General features: G+C 42.9%; 1 protein-coding gene across 1 annotated transcript in view; it reads left to right on the forward strand.

Annotated features, from left to right (window-relative positions):
* SLC1A3 (solute carrier family 1 member 3) overlaps window positions 1–24,993 on the forward strand; it is a 36,284-nt gene extending 11,291 nt beyond the window's left edge. Inside the window, exons 3-10 of the mRNA XM_080973808.1 lie at window positions 6,783–6,920; window positions 16,830–17,034; window positions 19,034–19,076; window positions 19,227–19,522; window positions 19,876–20,109; window positions 21,333–21,527; window positions 23,422–23,556; window positions 24,129–24,993. Of these exons, the coding sequence (XP_080829934.1) occupies window positions 6,783–6,920; window positions 16,830–17,034; window positions 19,034–19,076; window positions 19,227–19,522; window positions 19,876–20,109; window positions 21,333–21,527; window positions 23,422–23,556; window positions 24,129–24,333 (1,451 nt within the window). The 3' untranslated portion in view covers window positions 24,334–24,993. The remainder of the gene's footprint in view (window positions 1–6,782; window positions 6,921–16,829; window positions 17,035–19,033; window positions 19,077–19,226; window positions 19,523–19,875; window positions 20,110–21,332; window positions 21,528–23,421; window positions 23,557–24,128) is intronic.
* The last annotated feature ends 1,468 nt before the right edge of the window (window positions 24,994–26,461 follow it).

The following is a 26,461-nucleotide window of genomic DNA, read 5'->3' on the forward strand; positions in this document are numbered from 1 at the left end:
AGGACTGCTAGCTTTACTCATCTTAATCAGTAGATTAACAAACTAAGCAATCCTACACAATGCTTCCGGGAAGTAAGTCCTATTGAAGTTGGTGAGACAAATCTAAGATTGTACTGCACAGGTTTAACTGATGTGAATTAGTGCCACAAATTTAAACAGATGCAGGACAACTCAAAGAGGCATGTATTTTTAAAAAATAAAAATCCAGACTGCAAAAACAAACAACAATAAACAAAATCGGCAGGGTTACATCTTGTAATTACTAACAGAAGGCAATGCATGTAACATATTTTTCATCTCTGTGTAGGTAAACATTTATGTAACCTCCACTGGCAACTTGGACCTTTTCTGTATTCTTCATCATAATATTACAGTGTGTGCTTAGTCTCCTTTCCATCATTTGGAGAGAGGCTGAAATAAATGCTGCTGTATGTGCCCCTGATTTGCATGTGAAAGAAAATCAAACTACACTATATGAAAATATAATATTTTATCTTTGCCTCCAGCTAATTTAAGTTGGTACATGATTTTTTTTTTCTGCCAGGGCTTTTTGCCACAGCTCACTGTACCAAGAAGACACTGTTAAAAGTTCTGCAGTTGTCCAATTTTGTGCTTATTACCCTGCAAGCAGCCATGTAGTCTTTGGGCTCAGATGTGTTGTTGAAATATGAAAGGAAAAAGAAAACATTAAAAATAGCCTTCTGAGCTGTAGTTTTTGTTTCTTTGACTTTAAATTATATTCCCCTTTTCTTGGGTCAGAAAGAAAAGCTGGTTTTAGTTCGTTGGGTAGGTGGTAGACACCTAAAAGAGGGATCAGACAATGTGGTTCCTTCAATGTAATGTTGAACTACAACTCCCAGGCAGCATGGCCAGTGGCCAAAGATGATATGGGTTGTAGTCCAAGAACATATGGAGGGCACCCTATTGGCTACCTTGATCTAAATGTATATGAGGCTGTTCAGAGGTTTGGGCTGAAGTGTCACCAATAGATCACTAAAATGCAGGACTCCATTATCACCTTTTCATCTGAGTCAGATGAGGTGATGGAAGTGCTGAGCGGGTGCCTGGAATCAGTAATGGTTTGAATGATGGGGTAAGAAATTGAAGCAAAATACCAATGTTGGAAATCCTGCTAGTTGGGTGTTTTAATGGATCTGATAAGTGACATTCAGCCTTTTCCTGGATGAGGTTGCACTTCCCCTGAAAGACCAGTTTTGCAGCTTAGGAGGACTGTTAGCTCTGGCCCTTACTTTAGATGCCCAAATGCTATCAGGGAAATGATTTTGCTTTCTCCAGCTCCAGACCCTCTTGTCACACTTACCCATGCCCTAGGTGAAGATTTGGCTGCTACAATGTATTGGGCTCTCCTTGGAAACATCCCCATGTTCAGAACATGGCCACCACATAATTGATTGGCATGGGTGGCTTGGAACACGGGCTTTCTGTTTTTAAAACAGTGCTCACCAGTTTCTGGTTACGATTAGGTTCAAGGAGCTGATGTTAACATATAAAGTCCTATATGTCTTTAAACTTGAATCCATTGGCTCAGGTTGGGTTCTGTGTATTTTTATGGCCACAGTTGTGTTTCAGACAGTATTTTATCAGGAAATAAATAAATGGCACCTACACCAAAATAGGGCTCAAATGCTAGACATTGCCTGCAACTTTGAAATATAAAGAGACAAAGTTGACATAACATTTATCACATTGTTTAAAGGGGGGGGGGTCTTCCCTATCTTGGGCTCATGTTATCTGAAGGACTGCCCGTTCCAAACCTCCCTGTTCTCCACCCCTGAGGACCCCTGAGTACCAGTTCTCAGTGCCATCACCTTCACAAGTGAGGCAGGTATCAATCAGATATACCACAGAAACACCATATAGATATTTAACATTAATAATTATTTTTTAAATGCTGTGTATGATTTGGAGAAAGCCAAGTACCTCCAAATGCCTTGTAAGGATCATGTTTGGTATTTCTAGAAAGAGTCCATTAATAAAACGTTGTGCCTGCTGGACCAAGTCTTTTGTGTGACCTCAGTCCTGTTCCCCCCTTCTCCGTCATGAAATTCCCTTTGTGATCAAGCTTCTAAATTGTGCAGGGAAGTCCACCAGACTCCGCACTGCAGGCATTCAGCCGGAAGCCATGTTGGGCTGACATTGATAACAAGATGGAGGGTGGAGAACCGAGGAGCATGTCCTCCCCCCTTGCCCCGCTTTTCACAAGTGGGTAGGGTTTTAGTAAGGCCTGCATAGTGAATGTGTGGGAAAAGGCTATCGGAGTGGAACGGTAAATATCAATATTTGTGGCAGAGGGTAAGGTGCAAATAAGTGGGCTGGTGATGTTTGTGTGAATGTGGACAGGTAAGGGTTTTTTGTCATAAAGGTAAAGGGACCCCTGACCATTAGGTCCAGTCGTGACCGACTCTGGGGTTGCGGCGCTCATCTCGCTTTATTGGCCGAGGGAGCTGGCGTACAGCTCCCGGGTCATGTGGCCAGCATGACTAAGCCACTTCTGGCGAACCACAGCAGCGCACAGAAACGCTGTTTACCTTCCCGCCGGAGCAGTACCTATTTATCTACTTGCACTTTGATGTGCTTTCGAACTGTTAGGTTGGCAGGAGCAGGGACCGAGCAACGGGAGCTCACCCTGTCGCGGGGACACAGTCTTGCTAATGATGCACAGCTCTGTTACCTTTTTTCACCTGAGTTAGGAGAGGCAAGACAACTTCTTGGTCAGTTTGTGGTTCTGGCAATGGACTGTATGAGGGCCAATGAGCTGAGACTGAATCCTGATAAGATGGTGGCCCTGTGAATTGAAGGTTCCCACGACTGGGAATTGGGCAGGTTCTGAATGGGGTTGCAGCCCCCTATAAGGAACAGCTACGTAGTCTGTTGGTACTCTTCAATCTAGAATTGCCAATGGAAATGCTGGTAGCCTCCATAGGGTTTGAAGTGCTCTTGGCCAGCTTTAGTTGGTGTGCCATCTAGGGCCATTCCTAGCCAGGGATAACTTGGCCACAGTGATCCATGCAGTGGTAACTTCACAAATTGATTATTGCAGTGCACTCTGTGTGGGGCTGCTGACTGGAGCAGACTGGTGAGTACATGTCACACCAGTTCTGAAATAGGTACAATGGCTACCAGTGTACTACCAAGCCAAGTTCAAGGTGCTTGTGTTAACATAAAGCCCTACACTGCTTCAGACCAGGATACCTGATGGAGTCCCTACTCCCTTATGCACCTGCCATTGCTGTAAATCTGGCTGGGATGCCCTCCTAATAGTGCCACATTGTTGTGCGGCAACAAGTGAGAGGGCTTTGTCATCTGTGGCACCTCAATTTGTGGAATGCTCTCCTCAGTTAGGTCTGCCTGGTGCCTTCATTAACATCCTTTAGGTTACCAGGCTAAAATGTCCATCATCTCTCATTGTAATCAAAAGATGGATGATGGACAAGTTAGTTGAAGGACTATTGGAGAAAAGGTTCTAGGTGCTTTACTTTTCTTTATTTCTCTGCTGGGTTTCCATGTGGGTTATTGAAATGGTTTTATTGACATTTATTGTTTTGTACATTATGCCTCCTCCCCTTTGTGTGAGTCTCTTAGAGACTTTTTTGGACTAAGAGACTAGCAAGTCAATTCAAATAAATAAACATTAAAAACAACAACCTTGATGGTTATCCACCACCTATATAAACGTTTTAATTGACATAGACTGGGTTAATTGAAGGTAGAATTGGCTGGGTTATTTTCACAGATGTGATAATTTTGTTACTGCTGTATGTAGATGGTTATTTTCATTGCTTGTCTACTGCTTTTTTATTATTTGCTCTTGGATTTGTTTTAAATGAAAAATGTGATACAACTTTAATAGAACAAAAGAGGATGCAATGTAGCTACATGGTTTCATTGCTGTTCAGGAGCGTCACAGAACCCAGTTGTTTGACCCATAGACATTTCATAGGATAGGCCAGGCATCCCCAACCTGCGGCCCTCCAGATGTTTTGGCCTACAACTCCCATGATCCCTAGCTAACAGGACCAGTGGTCAGGGATGATGGGAATTGTAGTCCAAAACATCTGGAGGGCCGAAGACTGGGGATGCCTGGGATAGGCTTTTAGGTGTGATCAGAGTTTGGTAAAAGATCTGATTTTGGATAAGCAAGTTTACATGCAGCAATCTATTGAATGCTTGCCTCAAAATTGGTTTTATAGTTCTGTAGTTTTATCATTCTGTAATTATTCATCTGATGTGCTTATTGTTTGTCATCATCTTGCATGGCCTGTGGTCAAACAAGTAGAAGTATTACCAAGCTGTAACTAATAACATGGCAGAGCTGCCTTTTAAAAACTCACTTAAACCTAATGTCTGTCCATTAACATGAAAAAGTATAAAATAGAATAAAAAGGCTTTATATTTTATTCTGTTCTTTTTGGTGGTTATACACAGCTGAATCTTTTAAGTACATTTCTAATTCTGCATTATATTAAAACTGGAATAAATTGTTCTCCAGAAAACAATCAGGGCATGGATTGGGGTTTTTTTTAATTATATGAAAATATGTGCTTCTCCCGTGCTCTCTCTGAATATTTGCTTTTTCTACCCCACTGATGTGAAAGGTCAAGGCAAAGCCTGCAGAACAGCTTTGGGGTATTTCTTACAAGCCTTTGTTCCTTTGAAAGGCTCGCAAATTATTTGGAAACCTGAAACTCTTACTGAAAAGGGCTTGCTCCAGGTCTAGTCAATTTACGTCTGATCCTTTAGTGTGCTAAGTTCCTCTTAAGTGATACTCAGCACCTCCGTTTCTCTGTAGAGTATAGTTGTACTGTTGAGGGTCAAACGGCTCAGGATTTCTTTTTGCAGAAATAGCCAGCATAAGGAGTCCAGTCTGGGTTGGGATCCCGGAGTAGAAGACAGGGTGCCTTAGTCATTTACCTCCTGCTGTGTTCCTGAGCTGGATTTAGGGACTTTTTTCATCCTGAGAGCCGTATTCTCTCCCAGGCACTCTTCTGAGGGCCACATGCCCATGGACAGAGGAAACAACAGGTGGAGCAATGCATTCAAAATTTACCTATGCGCAGTAGGCTATTTTCTACAAGCACATACCTGGGAAACAGGATGAGCCACAGCTCAGCTATGAAATCTGAAGTCTGTTCTCTATGTTGTGCAGAAAGATGTGCTGTGAGAGTTGTTGTTGTTTAGTCATTTAGTCGTGTCCGACTCTTCGTGACCCCATAGACCAGAGCACTCCAGGCACTCCTGTCTTCCACTGCCTCCCGCAGTTTGGTCAAAACTTTTATATGCCTGTTGTCTTTGTCCATGGAGTTTTCTTGGCAGGGATACTGGAGTGGCTTGCCTGTTCCTGCTCCAGATGGATCACGTTTGGTCAAAACTCTCCACTATGACCTGTCCATCTTGGGTGGCCCTGCACGGCATAGGTCACAGCTTCTCTAGTTATTCAAGCCCCTTCGCCACGGCAAGGCAGTGATCCATGAAGGGGGCTGTGAGAGAGACTGTAGCAAAAGGGAATTGATAACAAAGCATCCGGCAGCATCCAGCGTCTTCAGATGGGTGAAGCCCTTCTTACGCACAAACTATGTTCACATCAGCAAGATGCAAAAAAAAAGATTACGGACCCTGAATTTGCTAAGAGCTTTCTTTATATCTGGGCTATTTCTAGATTCTGTCTGAAACACACACTGATCTGTGGGAGTGGAAATGCACGCAGCATCTTTTTGCTCTTCTGCCCAAAGTTGCACATTTAGCATAGTTAGAACTTAGCACACAGCTGTTGCACATTGCAGAGTTTGTAATTTAAAGTTGTCCTTCCATAGCCACTGAGGTCAAACAGGAGCAAGTTGCCCATTACACTTGGCACAGATATACGTCCTTGGGGACAATCCAGGCTGGTGCACAGGACCACCTTGCGTGTGCTGGCCATAGTGCTGAGCAAAACATCAAGGGTTCCTTGAGGTGAACATGCCTCATGACCTATTTAGGATGAGAAGGGAGAATCACTACAGAGAGGTCTGAAAAGATTATTTCCAATCTTCTGTAAGCAGGGCACTCATGTGTGGTGACCTTCAGTGCAAGGCAAGTTACTGTAATGAAATAAAAGTTTGTGGGGTTTTTCTCTTCAGGGGCAAGCCCCATGCAAGTGAAGTCGGAGCATGCTTCTACTATGGACAAGCAGGTTTAATGGCCAATGCCTTGCTCCAAGGAACCTTGCATAAATAGCATAACTAGAGGAAGGTCAGGATTGTGGTTCATGATTGCTAAGGTGTTGGTGAGGAAATACAAAGCTACCTTAAATGTGTTCAGGTTTAGTGTAAGGAAGGAATTTGCTGGGTACGCCCGGAACATTTGTCCACCTTCTTTGAGAAATCTTGCATAACAGGTGAGGTAGCACAGGACTAGAGCCAGGTAAATGTTGTCCCAGTCTCCAAAAAGGGGAGAAGGAAAGAGTTAACGGAAAATATTTTGATACTGGTGGAGAATATAATGGAGACAATTTATAAGCATATTGGTAATAATGCAGTGATTAGTAGGAGTCAGCATGGATTTGTATCCCAACAGATTAATGTTACCTTCCTTTTTATTGGGTTACTAGCTTAGTGGATTGTGGGAATGCTGTGGATATAATTTATCTTGATTTCAGCAAAGTATTCGATAGTTTGTTGAGTGTATGCTCAGAGCTTCCGTGAGCCTCCTTTCAGTTGCCCCTGAATACATGCAATTTGTGATGAAGATGGTAGTCTCATTTTTTTTTCTTGCTTTCTCCCCAGGTATCATCCTTGGATTTGGTCTTCGGTCATACCACTTCAGCTACCGAGAAGTGAAGTACTTTTCCTTCCCAGGCGAACTCTTAATGAGAATGTTGCAGATGCTGGTTTTGCCTCTCATTGTATCCAGCTTAGTAACAGGTACACTCTTATCTTTTCCCATTTTCTGTTTTGCAGCAGCTGCTGCTTTCTCTTTCCCTTTCGCCAATGTGTTGATAAAGAGAAAGAAATGCTTACAGCCGAGTGCATGAAAAATGGCTGTGGCGTTTGCCCTCCTAGGTGGGTCATAAGGAAAGGGTTAAATGAGTGGGAAGTGAAAATTGTCAGTAAATTAACAAAATAAGAGAAATTTCCTCTCAGTACTGTTCCTTCTGGCTAGGCTTCTCTCAAGACTCTGGTCCCAAAGTTCTGCTATGGGTTTTCTCTCTAACCCTTCAAGCTTTACTTCCTCTGACCACGAGCCTAAACCCTCTGCCCGAACAGATTTTGAGCTCTCTTTCTCCTTGTTATTTTGGCTTTGCGGCTTATCTTGGGTATTTCACAACTACACACTCGGGCTAGGTAATCACTTCACAGATTTACCCTTCCCCCTCCTGGTGTATTATTTTCCCCAACACAGGCGTATCTATCTGATCCCGCCTCAAGCGTATTAATTTGGATCCCGCTGCCGCCGTCGCTTTTGTGATGGCTAGGCGCAACAATCTAAATATCCCACCACAGGGTATTGATTGTATCTCACCTGCGTAGAGATGTTATCCCAACACTTGCATACCATTTTTGTAGTGGCGGGTATTGTTGTTATCCCACCGCTGCCGACACTTTTGTGGCGATCACACAGGATCCCCGGACGTTTGACGGTCTATGTTAACAACTGTCTGGACTCAGTGCGTACCCGAGAGAAACAGGTTGGTGGCAGCGGGGAAGCGATCATAGTGGTGGCACAGGGATCAATAGATCGTCAAACGTCCGGGGACCCTGTGTGATCGCCACAATGGCAAACTCCAGGATTCAGGTACTTGGTAAAATAATTCAGGGGCCATCAACATGGTACCTCTGGGTGCAGTGGTCCCCTTGGGGTCTTCCCTTGGCACAAGAAAGCCTTTGAGTACCCCCCTCATTGAGCACCCCTTGATCACAAAGTGGTGGTTACCTTTTTCTCCCTTGAAATGCTCTTTCTCTTGGAAATGAAGGCCGCAGGAGAATGATGGCATTTCTGTGATAGCAAGGTTTTGTTTATACATACAGTGGTACCTCGGGTTACAAACACCTCGGGTTACAAACATTTTGAGTTACAGACTCCACTAACCTGGAAGTAGTACCTCAGGTTAAGAACTTTACCTCAGGATGAGAACAGAAATTGCGCCGCCGCGGCAAGGCAGCAGCGGGAGGCCCCATTAGCTGAAGTGGTACCTCAGGTTAAGAACGGTTTCAGGTTAAGAACAGACCTCCTGAATGAATTAAGTTCATAACCAGAGGTACCACTGTATTTATACAGGCTGAGCGTAAGTAGAAGAATGGAAGAATGTGGAAGACATTTTAGCCGCAACAAACCCTCTCTGCTACCACAAATAACAAAGCAGGAAAATTAGGATTTACACACCCCTCCTAAAAATAAATTAATAAAAGGTTTGCTGCATAGATAGTGCTTTGAGTATTTTGACTTGTAACAAAAATATTAGACTATTTTACGATACTGCATAAGAATCTTCTCAACTGCTTTGTGTGACTGCAATGATATTATTTTTAAAACAGAAAATATCCTTCTCTCCTTCCTCCACTCTTTTATAAATACAACAAATATCAGAGGGAGGAAGAAGACCCATCGTTGAACCAAGAAAGGTGTGAGGGATGAGGGGCAGTGGGGTGGCTGGCAAGAAAACAGGATGGTTTCAACTTTCCTTGAGCAGGGACGACAGAGTGGCTTTATCAATGGCTTAGAAGTATCTTTGTAGACAGTATTGATGTCCATATGCTGTTGTCTGCAGAAGGCAGCTAGTTTGTAAAGGGAATGAGGTCAGTTGTCCAGTGTGAATAGGTAAGGATTCTTCGTTCTGATGTTTCAACACAAGTTGTTTGGCTGCTTCGCGTGGTGCAAAGAATCCACTTCTTTTGTCTGGATACAAAGTCTCATTGAGGCAATAGAACTTAGCAGTAAGTCTTTTGAGGGCCATTGGATTGTGGCCCGTCTCTCCCCACAAACTACCTTCTCAAAGTGATTCTCTATGAAAAGATGGATGGATCCATCTATTTTTGCTCCATGTCCTTTTTGCATCTGTTCCTTCATAAGCTTATTCCATTTCTGCACTAATCTGTGCTTTTTTTAATCTGCATCAGAAGTCACGTTTAAATACATATTGGAATATAAATCTTTGGATGCATTTTCTCGCAAAGTACACATTTATACTTGTATAAATGCTTTACAAAAATAGCTGAGAACTGTGTTGCAATATTCAGAGCAGTGTGAAATCTGAAAGATAACTGTCCTGTTCTCATTTTGCAGAGGCTGGGGGTAGGGGAGTGAAAATCAACTCATTTTAAATAGAGCATTCCTCAAGCACCCCCACCTCTGAGAAATCTAGTTGCTAACCTTGGGCATATGTTAGATCCCCCCCCCCCGAACTTGAATTTTTATTTATTATTTGTTTGTTTTTTTAAAATGCAAGTTACTTGCATGAAATGGCAGAACTTTGCTCATCTCTGTTTGTTTTGTGGTGTTCTATACGAATCTTGATACAAGGCGTTTCTGAGATATAGCTATAGATATGCAACCTGTTCCCCGCATTCCCATTCAGTGAGAAACTCCAGAACCAGCACTCCAGGACTGAGAGTCGAGCTAGTCATGACAATAAATATTATGCATTGCATTTCAGCCTTTTGAACTAAAAATAAAATAAAAAATAAGGCAGCCACTGGTGGAGAGAGCAGGTTTAACCACAGTCCAGGGAAGGGGTCCTGTACTGTTGAAAGTCCTGCCCCTGGAAAGCTGTTTTTTTCCTTAAGCAGAGGGACATTTAATTATTAAAACATTTTTATATGGTCTCCACATTTTTCCTCCCATACCAAATAGCAGCTTGAGATGGAGCTCGCCCAGTGGTTGTTCTCAGGAGCCGTTTGTGTGCCATTTGACCAATTCTGAGACCATGAAATTTCAAGTCACTGCACTGAGGCATGAAGACTAGGGTATTTCTTTCCTTTCTCCTGCACCCTGCGATTGTTCTGCCTTCTCACTGCAGCTTCGCGCTTCCCCATTCCATGCACTCTCAGATCCTCCAGCAATGATTACTCTTTTTCTGAGAGTAAGTGATGAGTGTCATTGTGGCCACAAAACTCCCTTCCCTTATGCCACGTGACTCTACCGGACCTAAATTCCTCTCCCAGGAACAGCAGGAGTTCCTTGCTGAACTTGATGTGTGGCTGCATTCAGAGAGCACCGTTGCCGCAACTGACAGCATTTCCAACAAGGCCATGAACTCTGACCCTCATTTCCAGGGGTCAGAAAGTTGTGCCCGATTCTGGAGCGGGAAATCTGGTTTTTCTGTGACACCATGACCCCTGCCTGCAGCTATAGGAGAAAAACTCCATGGCTCATGTTTCAGGGGAATGTCATCTTGCTGGTTTTAGTTCTGAGGCCATCTCCAAGCATCAATCTTATCGTCAGAGAAAATCTAATTCCATAGACCTGGAAGAACTAGCAGCATTTGGAAGAGCTGGTCCAGGACTGAGCTGAAATGGCCTCTCCAGTTTTGCCACCCCATTCAGAAGCTTTGCATTCGGGAAGGTCATTTTGATGATTTTCTGTGGCACAGAAGAGAGGGGGTTGACATAGGCAGTAATTGCTATTGGTGACCAGACTGCTTCCTAGTGTGGGGCGATCACCATTTTGCCTCCAGGATTTCCTAGATTGAGGGCAGTAGGTCACCACATTGTGCCGCCATTGAGTCAATGAGAGTGAGGGCAATACTTCCAGCTGTCACTCTTGGAAGTTGGGGGATGGCAATGCCAGCAACCAGCCACTGGAATTCCAAGGAACACCATTATCATCACCAGGACAGTAAAACAGATGGTAGGTAAACCTAGAAGGATGGTCTTGGGAAATCTCAACCCTCACTCAGAGCTCCCAAATCCTGAGCCAAAAGTTCTTTCAAGGGAATGTTTGACTTGGCCCTTGTTAATGTGGAAGTCCCAAATTTATGCCCTGTCCCAGTGTCACGGTTCAGTTCACCGGCAATCGAAGTCCCGGCAGGGGACGTCAGGACCGGGAGCAGGAACAAGGGTCCAGATGCCAGGAGTCAGGAAGCCAAGAGTCTGAGGGTCAGAGAGCCTGGAGTCAAGAAGCCAAGAAGCCAAGGGTCCAATGATCAGGAAGCAAGGAGTCACAAAGTCAAGGGTCTGAGGATCAAGAAGCAAGTAGTCATGAAGTCAAGGGTCTGAGGATCAAGAAGCAAGGAGTCAAGAAGCCGAGGTTCAAGGATCAGGAAGCAAGACGCCAAGCTCAGCAAGGCAGGAAGTGTGTTGCTGTGGCAAAGAGCCAAAGGGAAATGCTGACCTTATATCCCTTCCCAGCTCTTGCCACCAGGTGCTGTGAGTTACCAATCTGCCTCACCTGTGTGGCCACGCCTTGCCTCTTCAGAACAAACTTAGGAAGACCCCAGTCCTGTAAAGTCCTATTGGTCACAGGGCCTGGCTCCTGCACACACACCTGACACCCAGTCTCAAACTTACTAAGTAGTCTTAGCTAAGTTTTTATCTTTCAGCCTCAACCATTCATCTTAAGCATGAGGATAATAATGCTAATCTATCTTTCAGAGTTCTTGTAATAATTATTAGTATAAAATATACTAATCCTTGCAATTTATGGTCCCCTGAGCATAAGAAAGCCCATCAGCTGCATATTGCAATATGCTCCACTTTCCAATGAAACCCCTTGCTTTGGGTTTGGTGGTTCCAGAAACTTTATTATTTTATTTTCTTTGAGAAAATGTGCATCCTGCACTTTCACTGGAAAAACAGTGCTCAGTTTATGGTGGACTGCAGTACACAGAGGGTGCACTGCTTTCAGCCTGTTGAGTTGCAAGTTGTGCGAGTTGTATATGTGGCGCATTTTGAGAAAGCATTTCATAGATACGAAGCTGAATCTATTGTTTGGTCATACAAATCCATCACTGGTTGCAACTCCAAGAAGCCCTGGGGGCTCGCTCAGCACCCACTCTGTGGGGCCTTGGATGCAACTTCTGGGTCTCATCTGAGGCCTTGGGGGGGCCTTGAAAGGGGTGTCCTAGGCCTCGCAGGGCCTCCAACATCACTTCCGGGGGTGACTTCATGTTATAACGGCACCGCTGGGCACCCATGATGTGGGGCCCAAGTTAGCGCCCTGAAATCCTTTTGTTCCTGACTGGGGAATTTGATGTGGGAGAGAGGGTAACCTCAGCCAAATGAACATAATGATCTTTCAAGTCAAAGATGGCTACCCTTGTAGATATTGTTGAACATTGACTCCCATCAGCACCAGCCAGAATGATCAATGGTCAGGGATGATGGGAGTTGTAGTCTAACAACATCTGGTGTGCCACGTACAAGTGTCTGCTATTTCCCTGCATCAAGAATCTGCTTCTGATGTATTATTTTTACTAGTGTATTAATTTTCTGCTTTAATTGCTCTGCATCCCAAGTGACCATGCCATTTGACTGGCTTAACAAGTTACTATGATGAACTCTCCTCTAATTAAACTAAAGCAATTCACCGCATTACATCATGCTTATTTAGCATTAGGAGGGCCAACAAAATCATCAACTGGAAGTTCTTTTTTCAGAAGCAAATCGCCTTTAATAGTGGGTGACTGATGTGAGTGTGCATGCGCCCCTTTCCCTCCTCCCTGCCAACACTCATTTCTTCTACTTTTTGTGAATGAGCAACTTTAAACCTTCTTGTGAGATGGGGGGGAAATGCTAATCAAGATGTCACGTCCATAAAAGGATGGCCTTTTCAGGTCTCCACTAAGCAGGTATCAGCTGTGTTTTGTTCCTGTAAAAAAAATAAAATTGTGCTGCTCTTCTCTGTGCTCCTGCACTTCTGATTCTTGGCACTGGGACAGTAAGTTCTTTGTGCTCTGGTATTACAATGAGGCTACCAAAGAGAAAGAGCCTTGGTCCGAGGCTGTCAGCTGTTACTAATCACTGTTCTATGGCTTGCTGTGAATCTCTGCGAGTCCTTACCTCTTGCTCTGCTTAGCACACATAAAGAAGATAAATTACGCCTTTAGTTTCCCTTCAAAAAGCATATTGTGTGGCACATTCCAATACAGTGAGCAAAAGACGGAATCATGCAAAGAGTTAAATTAGTATCTAAACAGCCCCCGCAGCAGGGCTTTGCCCTGGCAGATGTGAGGAACAGGAAATGTACTGCTGGGCTGGGCATCCAAAAAGTTCCTTGTTGCTTTGCACTTGACAAGTTTCAGAGGATAAATCAGTTGCAGCTCAAAGCACAGCATGTCTGGAGTTTATTTGGAGCCTGCCTATGCTCTTCAGCTATAGAACCTGGCTTCAGTGCCAAGGGCGGCGTTATGGAAAGTGATGATTAAAAGACAAGAGTGAATCTGAGCATGTACAAAATTATCTCGAAGTAATCACAGTCTCTCCACAAAACATGGCATTGGGGAACCTGTCTGAGGGCAAGAGGCCTTGACCCCGGTGAAAGATTCATGAACCGTGGTCCAAATGAAAATATCTCTACATCATCTTCATTGGAGGTCTCTTTGTATTACATGCCAGGTTTGTTTTGCTTTGTTTATATTAAACAGGGTTAACGATGACAGCAGTTAAAATACCTGGCTAGATAACTTTTTTTTCTGGCACCAAAATATAGCAACTTAGGCACCTAGTGAGCCTTTTAAGGGAGGGCATTCCAGAATTGGGTTTCTATTTGCAAATTAGTAGCTGCTTTGTCATTAATCCTCCAAATAATTCGGAATTACAGTTTGCAGATCAAATTTTAAACTGTATCCTCACTATTTGATAATTTCCTCTACACCTGCATCCCATAAGTATAGGGAACACTTCAGCATGTCAACCTGGCATTTTCAGCAGCTAAAAGTGTTGGTTTTTTAAATTCTGTTGGGCCCTGTAGGTATAATATGCCAGCGATACAATATCCATAGGTTCATCAGGAGAGCTCAGTGAAGAATATTACAGGTGGACCACCACAGTCCACTGGTGGGCCGCCAGCTAATTTCTTTTCACTTGATAGTTGCTGAGATTTTGACCCTATCAAGGCACTTTTAATGTTCTTATACACCTTTCAGGGATGTTTACTGAGGAAATTGGAAACATACAATGATCTACCAGTCTTCAAACAACCCTATTAAAAAAAAAAAATCTAGAGTAATTAGGAGCATCCCAGGGAAACAAGGGACTTACATTAAAAACGTATGGCATACACTAAAAACAGTAAAGCAATTCAGGTGCTATGAATAGAGGACAGTGAACATGTGAACATGTGATGGGGACAAGTAGAGATGAGCACACTAGCTGCATCCCATCTCTCATCCTCTTCATCACCTTCCAACTGCTGGTTGTCTAAAGCATGGACCTTTTTATATCTGCAGAGACTCCCTGTGTATCTTAAAATGCTTTTGTTTTGTTTTTTTAATGCTATCAGAGGACTGTTGTCCTTTGTCTGAAATGACAACAGACCTCCTGGTTGACAGAGTCTATGCTAGGATTAGCTAGCTGTTCCTTCAGACTTGTACTAGCTGTGTCCTTCACATCCTGCTCTGATCATGGAGGGATAGTCTAGCACAGCCTTTCCCCAAGTCCTCTAGATGTTGTGGACTGCAGTTCCCATCATCCATGACCATTGTCCCTTCTACTGGGAGCTGAAAGGAGGTGGCATCCAAAACATATGGAGGGCACCAGCTTGGACGAGGCTGGTCTAGCAGATCAGGTCAAGTCACAGGATCTCATATACTTTCCAAAAAATCAGCAAAGCCTTTACTGCTCCTGGAGCTGATTACCTCTCCTATGCTTTACCCACTTCCTGAAAAGTGGCAGTTCTTAACACTACTCTGCTTCTCACTTAACTCCTACCTGGTGCATTGCCTGCAGCAATAAGAAGGAATCAGGAAGCAGAAGACCCCACTTATAACTCAAGGGGCTGATTAGTTCAGATAGAACTCTTGTCCTGTGTCCATTTCATCTCTATTTAAATGTGGAATTTCCTCTGCACCTGTAATCAAGTATCTGCAGGAGCACTGATGGAAGGATGCACTCCCACAAGTTAAGATGCTTGAAGGAGGGGTATGATGCCAGAGGAGGAGAGGACAGAGGGTGAAGAAAGAGTTGTGAGTGGAGGGGAGCATTTTCCCCATCCTTTGGACCCCCTGGGAAACTCATCAAACCTGCTGCACCTGGAACTGGGTGTGGAGAGTGCAGCTGTGGGCAGCCTAAGAAAGTACCATCCTCCTTGGGCATGTCCATAAAAAGCAAGTCCAGAGTAAGAGACTAGGGTGATGTCAGCTGTTTTCAGGAACTCTTTTCATTGGTGGGTGAGAGTTTGTTTGCACCCTGGGTTCTCACCTGGAGGCAGAGAGGAAGGGGTGTCAGAAGGAAAATGAATTGATATTTTTATATATTACAAACTTTATATTAATGTAACATTTTCATATGCAGCTGTGTGTTTTTGTAATATCTGTTTAAGTTGCCTGTTGTTTCAGCTTTCTGCACACTGCTTGGAGATATTTTTTAATATATTAAGCACTATAGAAATTAAATAATAATGAATACATATATTAGAAACTATATGGAAATAGTAAAAGATTATACCAGCTCAATATTTGGGGGTAATAGCATCTACAGCCTGTGTATAATGTGATGTTTTTACTGTATGTTTTTAATATATATTCATGCGTTTCTTTGTACAATTTTTAAATTAAAATTTGTGAATTATAACAATTTGTACAATTTTTGGGAACGTGACCAGCTTCTTTTGTAGATAAGAAATTACAACATAAGAAGTTCAAGCACAAAATAATTGTGTTATATAGCATTTGCAACGCATTCCGAAAACAGACATACCATCTCTCCCAATCCAAGGGTAGTTCATGTGTATCAAGGGAGAGAGGGGAAGCTTTTATCTCCCCTGCAGTTGTGCTGTTATAAAGCACACCATGTCTCAAATTTCAAGGGAGAAAGGTAACATAAGAGCAAAGGAAGTCACTTTATATCAAGCCAGACCATTGGGCCATCTGCATCAGTGTCATCAACACTGAAGTGGGATAGCTCAGTCGGTAGAGCACAAGACTCTTAATCTCAGGGTTGTGGGTTTGAGCCCCATGTTGGGCAAAACACTCCTGCATTGCAGGGGGTTGGACTAGATGATCCTTCCAAATCCACAATTTTATGATTCTATGATATCTGAAGTTGCTGGGGATTGAATCTGTGGGTGGGGAGGCAGTTGCTCTATCACTGAACTATGACCCTTCCCTCTTTGGACTGTAGCTCCATGAGAGAGCATCTGCTTTCATATTCAGAAGCATTCTATCTTTGATACTGTTGGTAATATAGCCATCGTGACTAGTAGTCACTGATAGCTTTATTCTTCCATTTATCTCATCCTCTTTTAAAGCCATCAGAGCTGGTGGCTGTAACTTGTGGGAGCAAATTCCGTAATTTAACAACATGCTCTCTGAGAAGAAATACTTCTTTTTCTGAAAGCCACGCCATTCATCAGGGTTCTCGTATTACAAGAATGCTTATTCTAGTACAGTGGTACCTCAGGTTAAGTACTTAATTTGTTCCGGAGGTCTGTTCTTAACCTGAAACTGTTCTTAACCTGAAGGACCACTTTAGTTAATGGGGCCTCCTGCTGCTGCCACGCCACCGGAGCACAATTTCTGTTCTCATCCTGAAGCAAAGTTCTTAACCTGAATTACTATTTATGGGTTAGCAGAGTCTGTAACCTGAAGCCTATGCAACCCGAGGTACCACTGTATGTGTATTCACAGTTTTTTTGTGATGTACAGACTCTAGTTTCACTCTCATGCTTCTATTTGCTAGGAGTTGCTGCCCTGGACAGCAAAGCATCAGGGAAGATGGGGCTCCGAGCCGTCGTCTACTACATGAGCACCACAATCATTGCTGTCCTGATTGGAATTATCATGGTGGTCATCATCCATCCAGGGAAAGGGTCGAAGGAAAAAATGCACCGAGAAGGCAAGATTGTGCGAGTGACAGCCGCAGATGCCTTTCTGGACTTGATCAGGTAAAAATGCATTTTCTGTCGTATAAGCAAGGTAATGAAAGTTACAGCATATGACTGAATTTATTAACACCGAGCTATCAATCTCTTTTCGCTCTCTTTTCCCTTCAAAATGGCACCCCCGGCTCAGAAATAACTTGTAAACATAGACCCCCAAGGCTTATTGATCAGGCTTTTTAAGCTTCTTAACAATGTACTGTGGGGTTTACTAATGAGATTTGAAGCAATTCATAATTCCCCCATTCAGGGTCAGCCCTGCTATTTGTTGTTGTTTAGTCATTTAGTCGTGTCCGACTCTTCCTGACCCCATGGACCAGAGCACGCCAGGCACTCCTGTCTTCCACTGCCTCCCGCAGTTTGGTCAGACTCATGTTTGTAGCATCGAGAACACTATCCAACCATCTCGTCCTCTGTCATCCCCGTCTCCTTGTGCCCTCCATCTTTCCCAACATCAGGGTCTTTTCCAGGGAGTCTTCTCTTCTCATGAGGTGGCCAAAGTATTGGAGCCTCAGCTTCACAATCTGTCCTTCCAGTGAGCACTCAGGGCTGATTTCCTTCAGAATGGATACTATTAGGCAGAGTAATATGGCTGCCTCAGGAAACATAACTGAGGAGGTGGTATTCACCCACCATTTCCCCTGAGTTCCCTAAGCTGGTCTACTCTGCACTATCGAAACTCTCCTGCTGTGCTCAGTATGGTGGAGGAAATTGTCCCATCACCAGTATTGAGGTAAGATTCAGGGGCCAGCCACCTTTGATCTCAATAGTAGAGCAATGGCTTTCCATGCAGGCAGTACCAGGCTCAATCCGTGGCATTTCCAAGCAAAGCTGGGAATGTCCCATCTGGAACCATGGAGAGGTGCTGCATGTTGATGCTAGATGGACCCATGTATTGACTTGTTTAAATAGCAGCTTCCTATGTTCCAGGGCTCCAGTATGATTCTGTATGTAGAATGGAAAAGTAAAAGAAGAAGATAGTTAGCGTAGGACTCCTTGACATAATAACAGGATGTCTGTGGCTTTTTTAAGTTTAGAATTTTATAGTACTGACTCAAATAAAATTTTACATAGAATTTTTAAAATGGAAAGATTACTGTAGGACTTTGTTCTAACTTCCTGTTGTGGACATTTCATTCTGGAAATCATTAATGTACAAAATGTAAAAAATGTACAAAAATGTTGCGGATTGTGATATGTGGATTTGGGGGACACCATCTTATCCTTTGTGTTGGCAAAACGCCTTAGGCAGACCTGCCCCAATTCTCCCCACAGCTGTGCGTGTGAAGAATTTGAGAATTTCTTCTGTGGGTTGACTGTGAACCTGTTGGAACTGTGATTTCAAATAATGCTCTGGCTCTAAGTTTTGGAGGGTCCCTTTCTATACCCTCCTCTTTCAGCGGCTTTACTTTCTCACTGCAAAAGTGTTGTTTATATTCTGAATCAAGGAAGACGTGTATTTATTATTTCTATTGTCTAACCAAAGTAAACTTGAGGCAGGGTAGATTTGCAGCATGCTCTTGCTCAAAAGGTTGAGGAGAAAATTCGCTGAGATTAATTTGGTGAATTGCAAAGAAGTAGCAGTCTTTTTTAAAAAGAAAAAAGGAAAGGAAAAAAGAGAGAGTAAATTGATGCTAGTTCAATATACTGCTGAGACCATATGCCTGTGGTAGAATACATGTCTCATATTCAGTCCCTCACATCTCCCATTAAGAGGATCAAGTAGCAAATGATGGGAAACACCTCTGCCCCAAGAACCACTGCAAGTCACTATAAATTATCATCACTAGGTGGACAAACAATCTGACCTAGTATGGTATGGAAGCTTCTTATGAGCATAAGAACGTAAGAAGAATCCTATTGGGTCAGGCCAAATAGATGACCATGGAGCCCAACCCTATACATATTACCTTTATGTAAACCCCACCAGCTTCAATAGGGCTTCATCTTGAAATGATAAAAGATGTGTACTATTCCTCAAATAGTTGTTGTTCTTTCTTCACAGAAACATGTTCCCTCCGAATCTGGTGGAAGCCTGCTTTAAACAGGTAACGATGTATGGTTTTAATTACACCTATCTTCATCCAGGAGCTTCAAGTAAATCTTCTGATGCAACTGAGTAGTCTTAGCCATTATGTTTTTGTAATGCCTAGAAAAGACACGGACATAACGTCTCTCCTTTTCCCCATCTCTCACAGTTCAAAACAAACTATGAGGAACGGACACCTAGTATAGCAGTTGACTCAAACGAAACATCTGTCCTTGCTGGCATTATAAACAATGTGTCCGAAGCAATGGAAAACCTAACTCAGTTGAAAAAGGAGATGATCCCTGTTCCAGGGGCTGTAAATGGAGTAAATGCACTTGGACTGGTTGTGTTCTCAATCAGCTTTGGACTGGTGATAGGGAACATGAAGGAGCAAGGACGAGCATTGAGAGAATTCTTTGATAGCCTTAATGAGGCTATCATGCGCCTCGTATCACTAATCATGTGGTAGGTGTTGAATGCTACATTTGTTGATCTATCTAGCACCATCCGTGTGCATGGCATTTTACAGAATACAAGAGGAAATATCCCTTCCCTGCCTAACATTCTCCATTTATTTGCCATTAATTTCCAGTGTGGCTAAATAACAGAACAATCTCATGCATGTTTGCTTGGAAGTAAGTTCCTCTGTATTTGGTGAAGCTTACTCTCATGTAAATGTGTTTAGGATTTCAGCCTTAGCCCCCTTGAAATGTGTCAGGAAATTTCTGAGTGCGTGCAAATAGCACCACCAAAATATACACACCTAGGCTTCTCATTGGATAGCCATATATTATATTAACTGTGTGGTTTGTTTGTAGGTATGCGCCACTTGGTATCCTGTTTTTGATTGCTGGAAAAATTGTTGAGATGGAAGATATGGGTGTGATTGGAGGGCAGCTTGCCATGTATACTGTTACTGTCATCATTGGCTTGCTCATCCATGCTATTGTAGTGCTCCCTTTACTCTACTTCCTAATCACTCGAAAGAACCCTTGGGTCTTCATTGGAGGATTGCTGCAAGCTCTTATCACAGCCCTGGGAACATCTTCAAGGTAGGAATATTCATAGCCAAGATCAAGTTTGATTTTGAGTGAACGGGGTGAGTTCACTGAGTTTGCTTATGCACATACACCATTTTAATAACTCCACTTTTGCCTCAACCCAGCTCTAGTCATGTTTTAGGTAAAGGTAAAGGGACCCCTGACAATTAGGTCCAGTCGTGACCGACTCTGGGGTTGCGGCGCTCATCTCGCTTTATTGGCCGAGGGAGCCGGCGTACAGCTTCCGGGTCATGTGGCCAGCATGACTAAGCCGCTTCTGGCGAACCAGAGCAGCGCACGGAAACGCTGTTTACCTTCCCGCCGGAGCGGTACCTATTTATCTACTTGCACTTTTGATGTGCTTTCGAACTGCTAGGTTGGCAGGAGCAGGGACCGAGCAACGGGAGCTCACCCTGTTGCAGGGATTCGAACCACCGACCTTCTGATCAGCAAGTCCTAGGCTCTGTGGTTTAACCCACAGCGCCACCCGCGTCCCTAAAGTCATGTTTTACAAAGAGAATTAATATGACAAGCTGTACCAGTGTATGGACAGGGAACTTCACATAATGTTTACAGCAGTGCATTGAGTTTAGGCCAGGAGTGGAGAACCTGATGCCTTCCAAGTGTTGTTGGATTGTAGCTCTCATCAAACCTGACCATTGACTATGCTGGCTTGGGCTAATGGGAGCTGAAGCCCAGCAACATCTGGAGGGCCAGAGATTTCACATTTGGGTGCACAGACCAATGGACATCCAATTTACACTCATGGGTCTGTTCTGAAATGGACTAGCATTGGATACAGCCCATGGTTCCTGATCCAGTAAGTGTGCATCTGGGACTACTTTATATCCAGCGCTATCTACTTTGGCACTAGCTTTCCAGATCTAAGGCTTTCAACTGAAATGACAGGGTGTGAACCAGGACACATCTGCAGGCAACTCATGAGATCCACCACTGAGGTATGGGCTCTACCAATAACACACAGGCACCCAACTATGTGTGGAGATGCTCTTAGCTAGATTGGGGCACTGGCACACAGTTGAACATGTGAACTAATTTCATTTAAATAATAATATTTTTTAGGTAATTTGAGGAGACAGGAAATCTCTGTCTGCCGTCCTTGTTCTGGGTGGCTCCATAATGTCAGTAAAATGTGTATAGCCATCATCCATATCAATATTACCTGCCTTTTCTGATGAGTTAATTTTTCTCCATTTCCCCCCTTTTGGCTTTAGTTCTGCCACCTTGCCGATCACATTTAGGTGTTTGGAAGAGAATAATGGAGTAGATAAACGCATTACAAGATTTGTGCTTCCTGTGGGTGCTACTATTAACATGGATGGTACAGCTTTGTATGAGGCACTGGCTGCAATTTTCATTGCACAGGTTAATAACATGGACCTCAACTTTGGACAGATTATCACAATCAGGTTTGTAAATGTTGCAAAACCTTAGACGTTTGCATGGGCTGCTTTTTGCATCATATGGTAGTGGGAAAGACATGTGATAGGAGCCACAGTATATTTCAGCTGTACCTCATTATGCCCATGATTGAAAACATTGTCAATATGAGTTAGCTCCAGGTTTTGTAAATCCACTGAAAGCAATAGGACTTAAATCATCACTTAACATAGTGAAGTAGCTCACTTCTAGGGGGATGGGTATCACAATATAGCCCTCACAAGCTAGACTGTACAAGGAAGAAGAAAGAAAAGGATCGCCATAATGTTGAATAAAATGGGGGTCCTTGAATAACTTAATGATTCAGGCTGAAATTCTATGCACATTTACCTGGGAGCAAGTCCCATTGAACTCACTTCTGAGTAGGCATGCATTGGATTGGGCTAGAATTCTCTCCCATTGAAATAGATCCCTTTTTATCAACACAGTTCAGCATACTTCCTTGAGCCTGTTCTGTACTCATTTGAGAAAATCTTCAGTGATTCCTGTAACTTTAGTAATTTTCATAATCAGGGGTAAAGAGTAAATGATGATTCCTTGAATATCATTGTTATCATCAGATTTTATTGGCCAACCAAATACAGGTTATAGGCAAAAGCAAGCACACGTCTCAAAAACATATTATAGCACATATGTTTAAAGCATTATAATACATATATCGGTTTAATCTGCACTTTGCACCCCAAGTGTATTCATGTTTGCTCAGAAGTAAGCCCCAGTGAGTTCAGTGAGACTTGCTGCCAGAAAAGTGTATATAGGATTACTGCACAGTCTTAATCAGCTACAGCAGGGGTGGTGGAGAACCTCCAGTCTGTGGTACAAATCTGGCCATTCCTAACAAACCACACCCATCTGATGTCATATGCAGTATTCCATCAGGTGTGGGGTAGCTCTGCATGTGACTACAAAGGAACATTTGGGAGCTTGAAGTCAGCTCCTGGTTGTTCCTTTGCAGGAGCTAGGTGTGCCCCAATCAGTCATCAGCCGAGTTTTTCCCCTCCGTTTTATTAGCAGTTTCAATGTAAACCACTTTGTGCTACTAATCCCTGCACAAAGCAGGCTTGAATTAACCACCCATCAGCTGAGTTCAAGGCCACAGGAAAGTGCTTTGACAGCCTTCTGCTCAGTGCAACAACTGGATGGCACCACATCGTGGAGCAGAGAGGTGTCCCTAATGACAGATCTGGCTCAGGCATTTTGAACTTGTTGCCTTCCAGCTGGCTGTGCTGGCTAGAGAGCCAATGTGGTGTAGTGTTTAAGAGCATTAGTCTCGTAATCTGGGGAACCGGGTTCGCTTCCCCGCTCCTCCACATGCAGCTGCTGGGTGACCTTGGGCTAGACACACTTCTCTGAAGTCTCTCAGCCCCACTCACCTCACAGAGTGTTTGTTGTTGGGGAGGAAGGAAAAGGAGAATGTTAGCCGCTTTGAGACTCCTTCGGGTAGTGATAAAGCGGGATATCAAATCCAAACTCTTCTTCTTCTAGATGGGAGTTTTAGTCCAAAACATCTGGACAGCACCAGGTTAGGAAAGGCTGATGTAGAGTATGTGCAAATTTTTCTCATAAGACATAAAGGAAGGCAGGGAAAACATTTTTGTATAATGATAGATAGATGATAGATAGATGATAGATAGATAGATGAGATAGATAGATAATAGATAGATAGATAGATAGATAGATAGATAGATAGATAGATAGATAGATGATATAGATAGATAGATAGATAGATAGATAGATAGATAGATAGATAGATAGATAGATGATAGATGATAGATGATAGATAGAACAAAAACACAACCTATGTGTGTGTTTAAAAATTAAAAGCTCTGTGTGATTGTTTTGGTGTCTCCTTTCTCTGAACAGCATTACGGCTACAGCAGCCAGCATTGGTGCAGCAGGAATTCCTCAGGCTGGCCTCGTCACTATGGTGATTGTATTGACATCTGTTGGTTTGCCTACAGACGATATCACCCTTATCATTGCAGTGGATTGGTTTTTGTGAGTATTTCTGCAGTGTAAAGTATAGGCTAGTGGGCGTTCATGAAAACTGAACTTGCAAGTCATTTTAGTTAATTTCCCCATGAATGTTTTACCAATATTCAGTTGTATTGCATAGGATATAAAAAATGATCATTTTAACTGCAAAGCAACCCAGCACCCATTAGGATGTTCCCCATGCCCTGAAAGTATTGTGTTTCTCAAATCTCTGCTCACTCAAGAAGCTTTCTGGATGATGTTGTGCCAGAAACATACTTTATTTCATCAGTCCTACTTCATAGAGTTGTTGTGCTGGGGAAAAGGATAGCCCCTTCCCACCACTCCATGAGCCGAAGGTTAAGAATCTCTGCCTTAGAGGAAAGGATCAGATGGAAGTGTTACAAATAAATTTCTTTATATACAATTGCATGTTCTGTTTTGTTACTTCAGTATAGAATTGCAATGTTAAATACACTGCAGATTACATCTTCCTTTCCTAATTTCAGTGAATCAGTGTAATAATGTACTGTGTGTATTGGGGCTTTGGAGGGCTGGGACTGCCTAGCTTGTTTAAATTGCAAATTGTTCTATAGGGATCGTCTGCGTACCACCACCAACGTTTTGGGAGACTCTATCGGCGCAGGGATTGTAGAACACTTATCGCGGCATGAGTTGAGGAGCAAGGATGCTGAGATGGGTAACTCTGTGATAGAGGAGAATGAAATGAAGAAGCCTTACCAGCTGATCTCCCAAGAGAACGAGAATGAAAAGCCCTTAGACAGTGAAACCAAGATGTAAGGTAGAGGAACGATACAAAGCACTAGATACGCAGAAAGCGTACACTTCCTCCAATCCTTTCTGTAACTTGTCCGTTTGTTCCTCATCTCTCTCTATATATACAAGCAAAGCACTGAAGAAGTTTAGGGCTTAACTAGACATGATGAGAGACGTGAGGTTATATCCAGTGGTGTCACTCAGCTGTTATTAAGGCTTCCATCAGCAGGAAGGGAAGCTATTTTCAGCAATTTCCTCATAGGCCTAGAGTCCTTCTCACACCCTATATCTGCTCCTGAGAGTTGTGGAACCCTCCAGTGCAGCATTTCGCTGCACTCATTTCGCTGATGGAAGCTTCACTGTCAGTTCAGTGACGTTACTGGATAAAACCCATGGTGGCTACATGCAAGGTCTCTTCGCCCCCTTCTCCTTGTGCTTGCATCTAGGGAAGCACGACACGTATTGTGATGTCATCACTGTGTGCATCGCCCTGCATCCCGTCCTGTGTGGCCGGAGGAGGGCAATGCGCAGCACAATGACATCATTCCATGTGGTATGTTTACCTGGATAAAGGTTTCAGGTGGCATGTGGAAGGAGAGGGGAAAGATTGAACGGCTCCAGCGCTACATCTACTGTAATGTCTAGTTAAGTCCTTGCTGAAATATATACCCTATTACTTAGTAATGAATGTGTTATATGATTGTATCCCATTAAAATAATAATAATAAGATGAAATACCAAGCATACAACATTATGATATGATGTGATGTGCTATGGGGATGGGATATATTGTGTAATCAAATTACCAAGAATATTCAAGTGCACATGCTGCATAGTCCTGTAAATGTGATCTCACTTTATGTAAGCTGAAGCAGCAAAGCAGACAAGAAATCTTGAAAAGGGGGGTTGTTTGTTTGTTTGACTGTTACACATTCTTCACACCAGGAAGGCTGTAATCCTATACATATTTACCTGGGAGTAAGTCCTACTGAATCTAATGGACCTTACTCCTGAGTAGACACATATAGGATTGCATTGTAAATTTACTCTTTACACTTGATGCTATTCTCCAGAAAAGTGAGTAGCAAATTTTGGTTTCTCTTTTTAAATATTTTATTTCCTTATTTTATTGCTGTTGGAGCACTAAAAATAGGATACTGATTTTTGTTTTAAATACATGGACAATATGTCCCACAACTTGCTCTAGTTACCATCTAAGCAAAAAAGGATGTATCATAGTTTCATTTCTACCTAATGGGATATTTTAGGATCAGGAAAAGCTTCCTGGTACTGCGCACCTTCAAGTCCCATTTAATTCCTAGATCATGAACCTAGAAAAATGCATTTGTGTATGTGTAACATTACTGTTCCTCTTTTGGATTATGGCATTACTACTTAACACAAGTACTGTTACCTATGCGCACTGTCTTTTCAGGATCAGAGATCTAATATACACATGCACTTTGGAACATAAACTGTCTTCATCCCTTCGTTGCAGGGGGTGGGGGATATTAAACTGTTGATACCACATCAGTGTGGGCCACCTAAAGGTGAAAAGATAGTGGCTTTTGAACACATCTTTGTTGTATTCCGAACCATTTGTTTTCAGGGCAGGCAATGTGAGTTCGAGCCACTTCTGCACAGTTAAAATGTTTGCCCGTCTTCACCCTTGCCTATCTACTTTGTGTCAGAGATTTTCCGATGGAAAGAAGCACTTATGGACTAAGAGGTAGAAAGCAGAACGCACAGAGCATCTGACAGGGTTCAGTAACATTTCCACTGTCATATCGGAACTGCAGGGGACAGGAGAATGCTTTCAAACAGGGTGATTTTCCAATTAATTTGGTCTGTTTCGTTGTCTTACTAAACAAAAGAAATTGTTGCCAAATGCATTTTCCCCCAACATTGGGGTTACAAGGGAAGAGGGTTTTCCCCCCCTATTCCACTGCCAAGTTCTCCATACTAGCAACACCCCTGATGTAGGGGGAGTAATCTTTTAAAATAGTGAAGCCAATGTGGTGCTCAATTACTTTTAGTAGGAAGAATATTAAAAAAACACAAAAACACAGCAGGATAGCAAATACGTTGAATAAATATTGAAAATATAAGAGAGGATTTTTAAAGAGCAATATTATAAGTCTTCTTCTGGGAG

Source organism: Podarcis pityusensis (assembly GCF_964106645.2).
Source record: "Podarcis pityusensis genome assembly, chromosome: 11".
NCBI classification, from domain to species: domain Eukaryota; kingdom Metazoa; phylum Chordata; class Lepidosauria; order Squamata; family Lacertidae; genus Podarcis; species Podarcis pityusensis.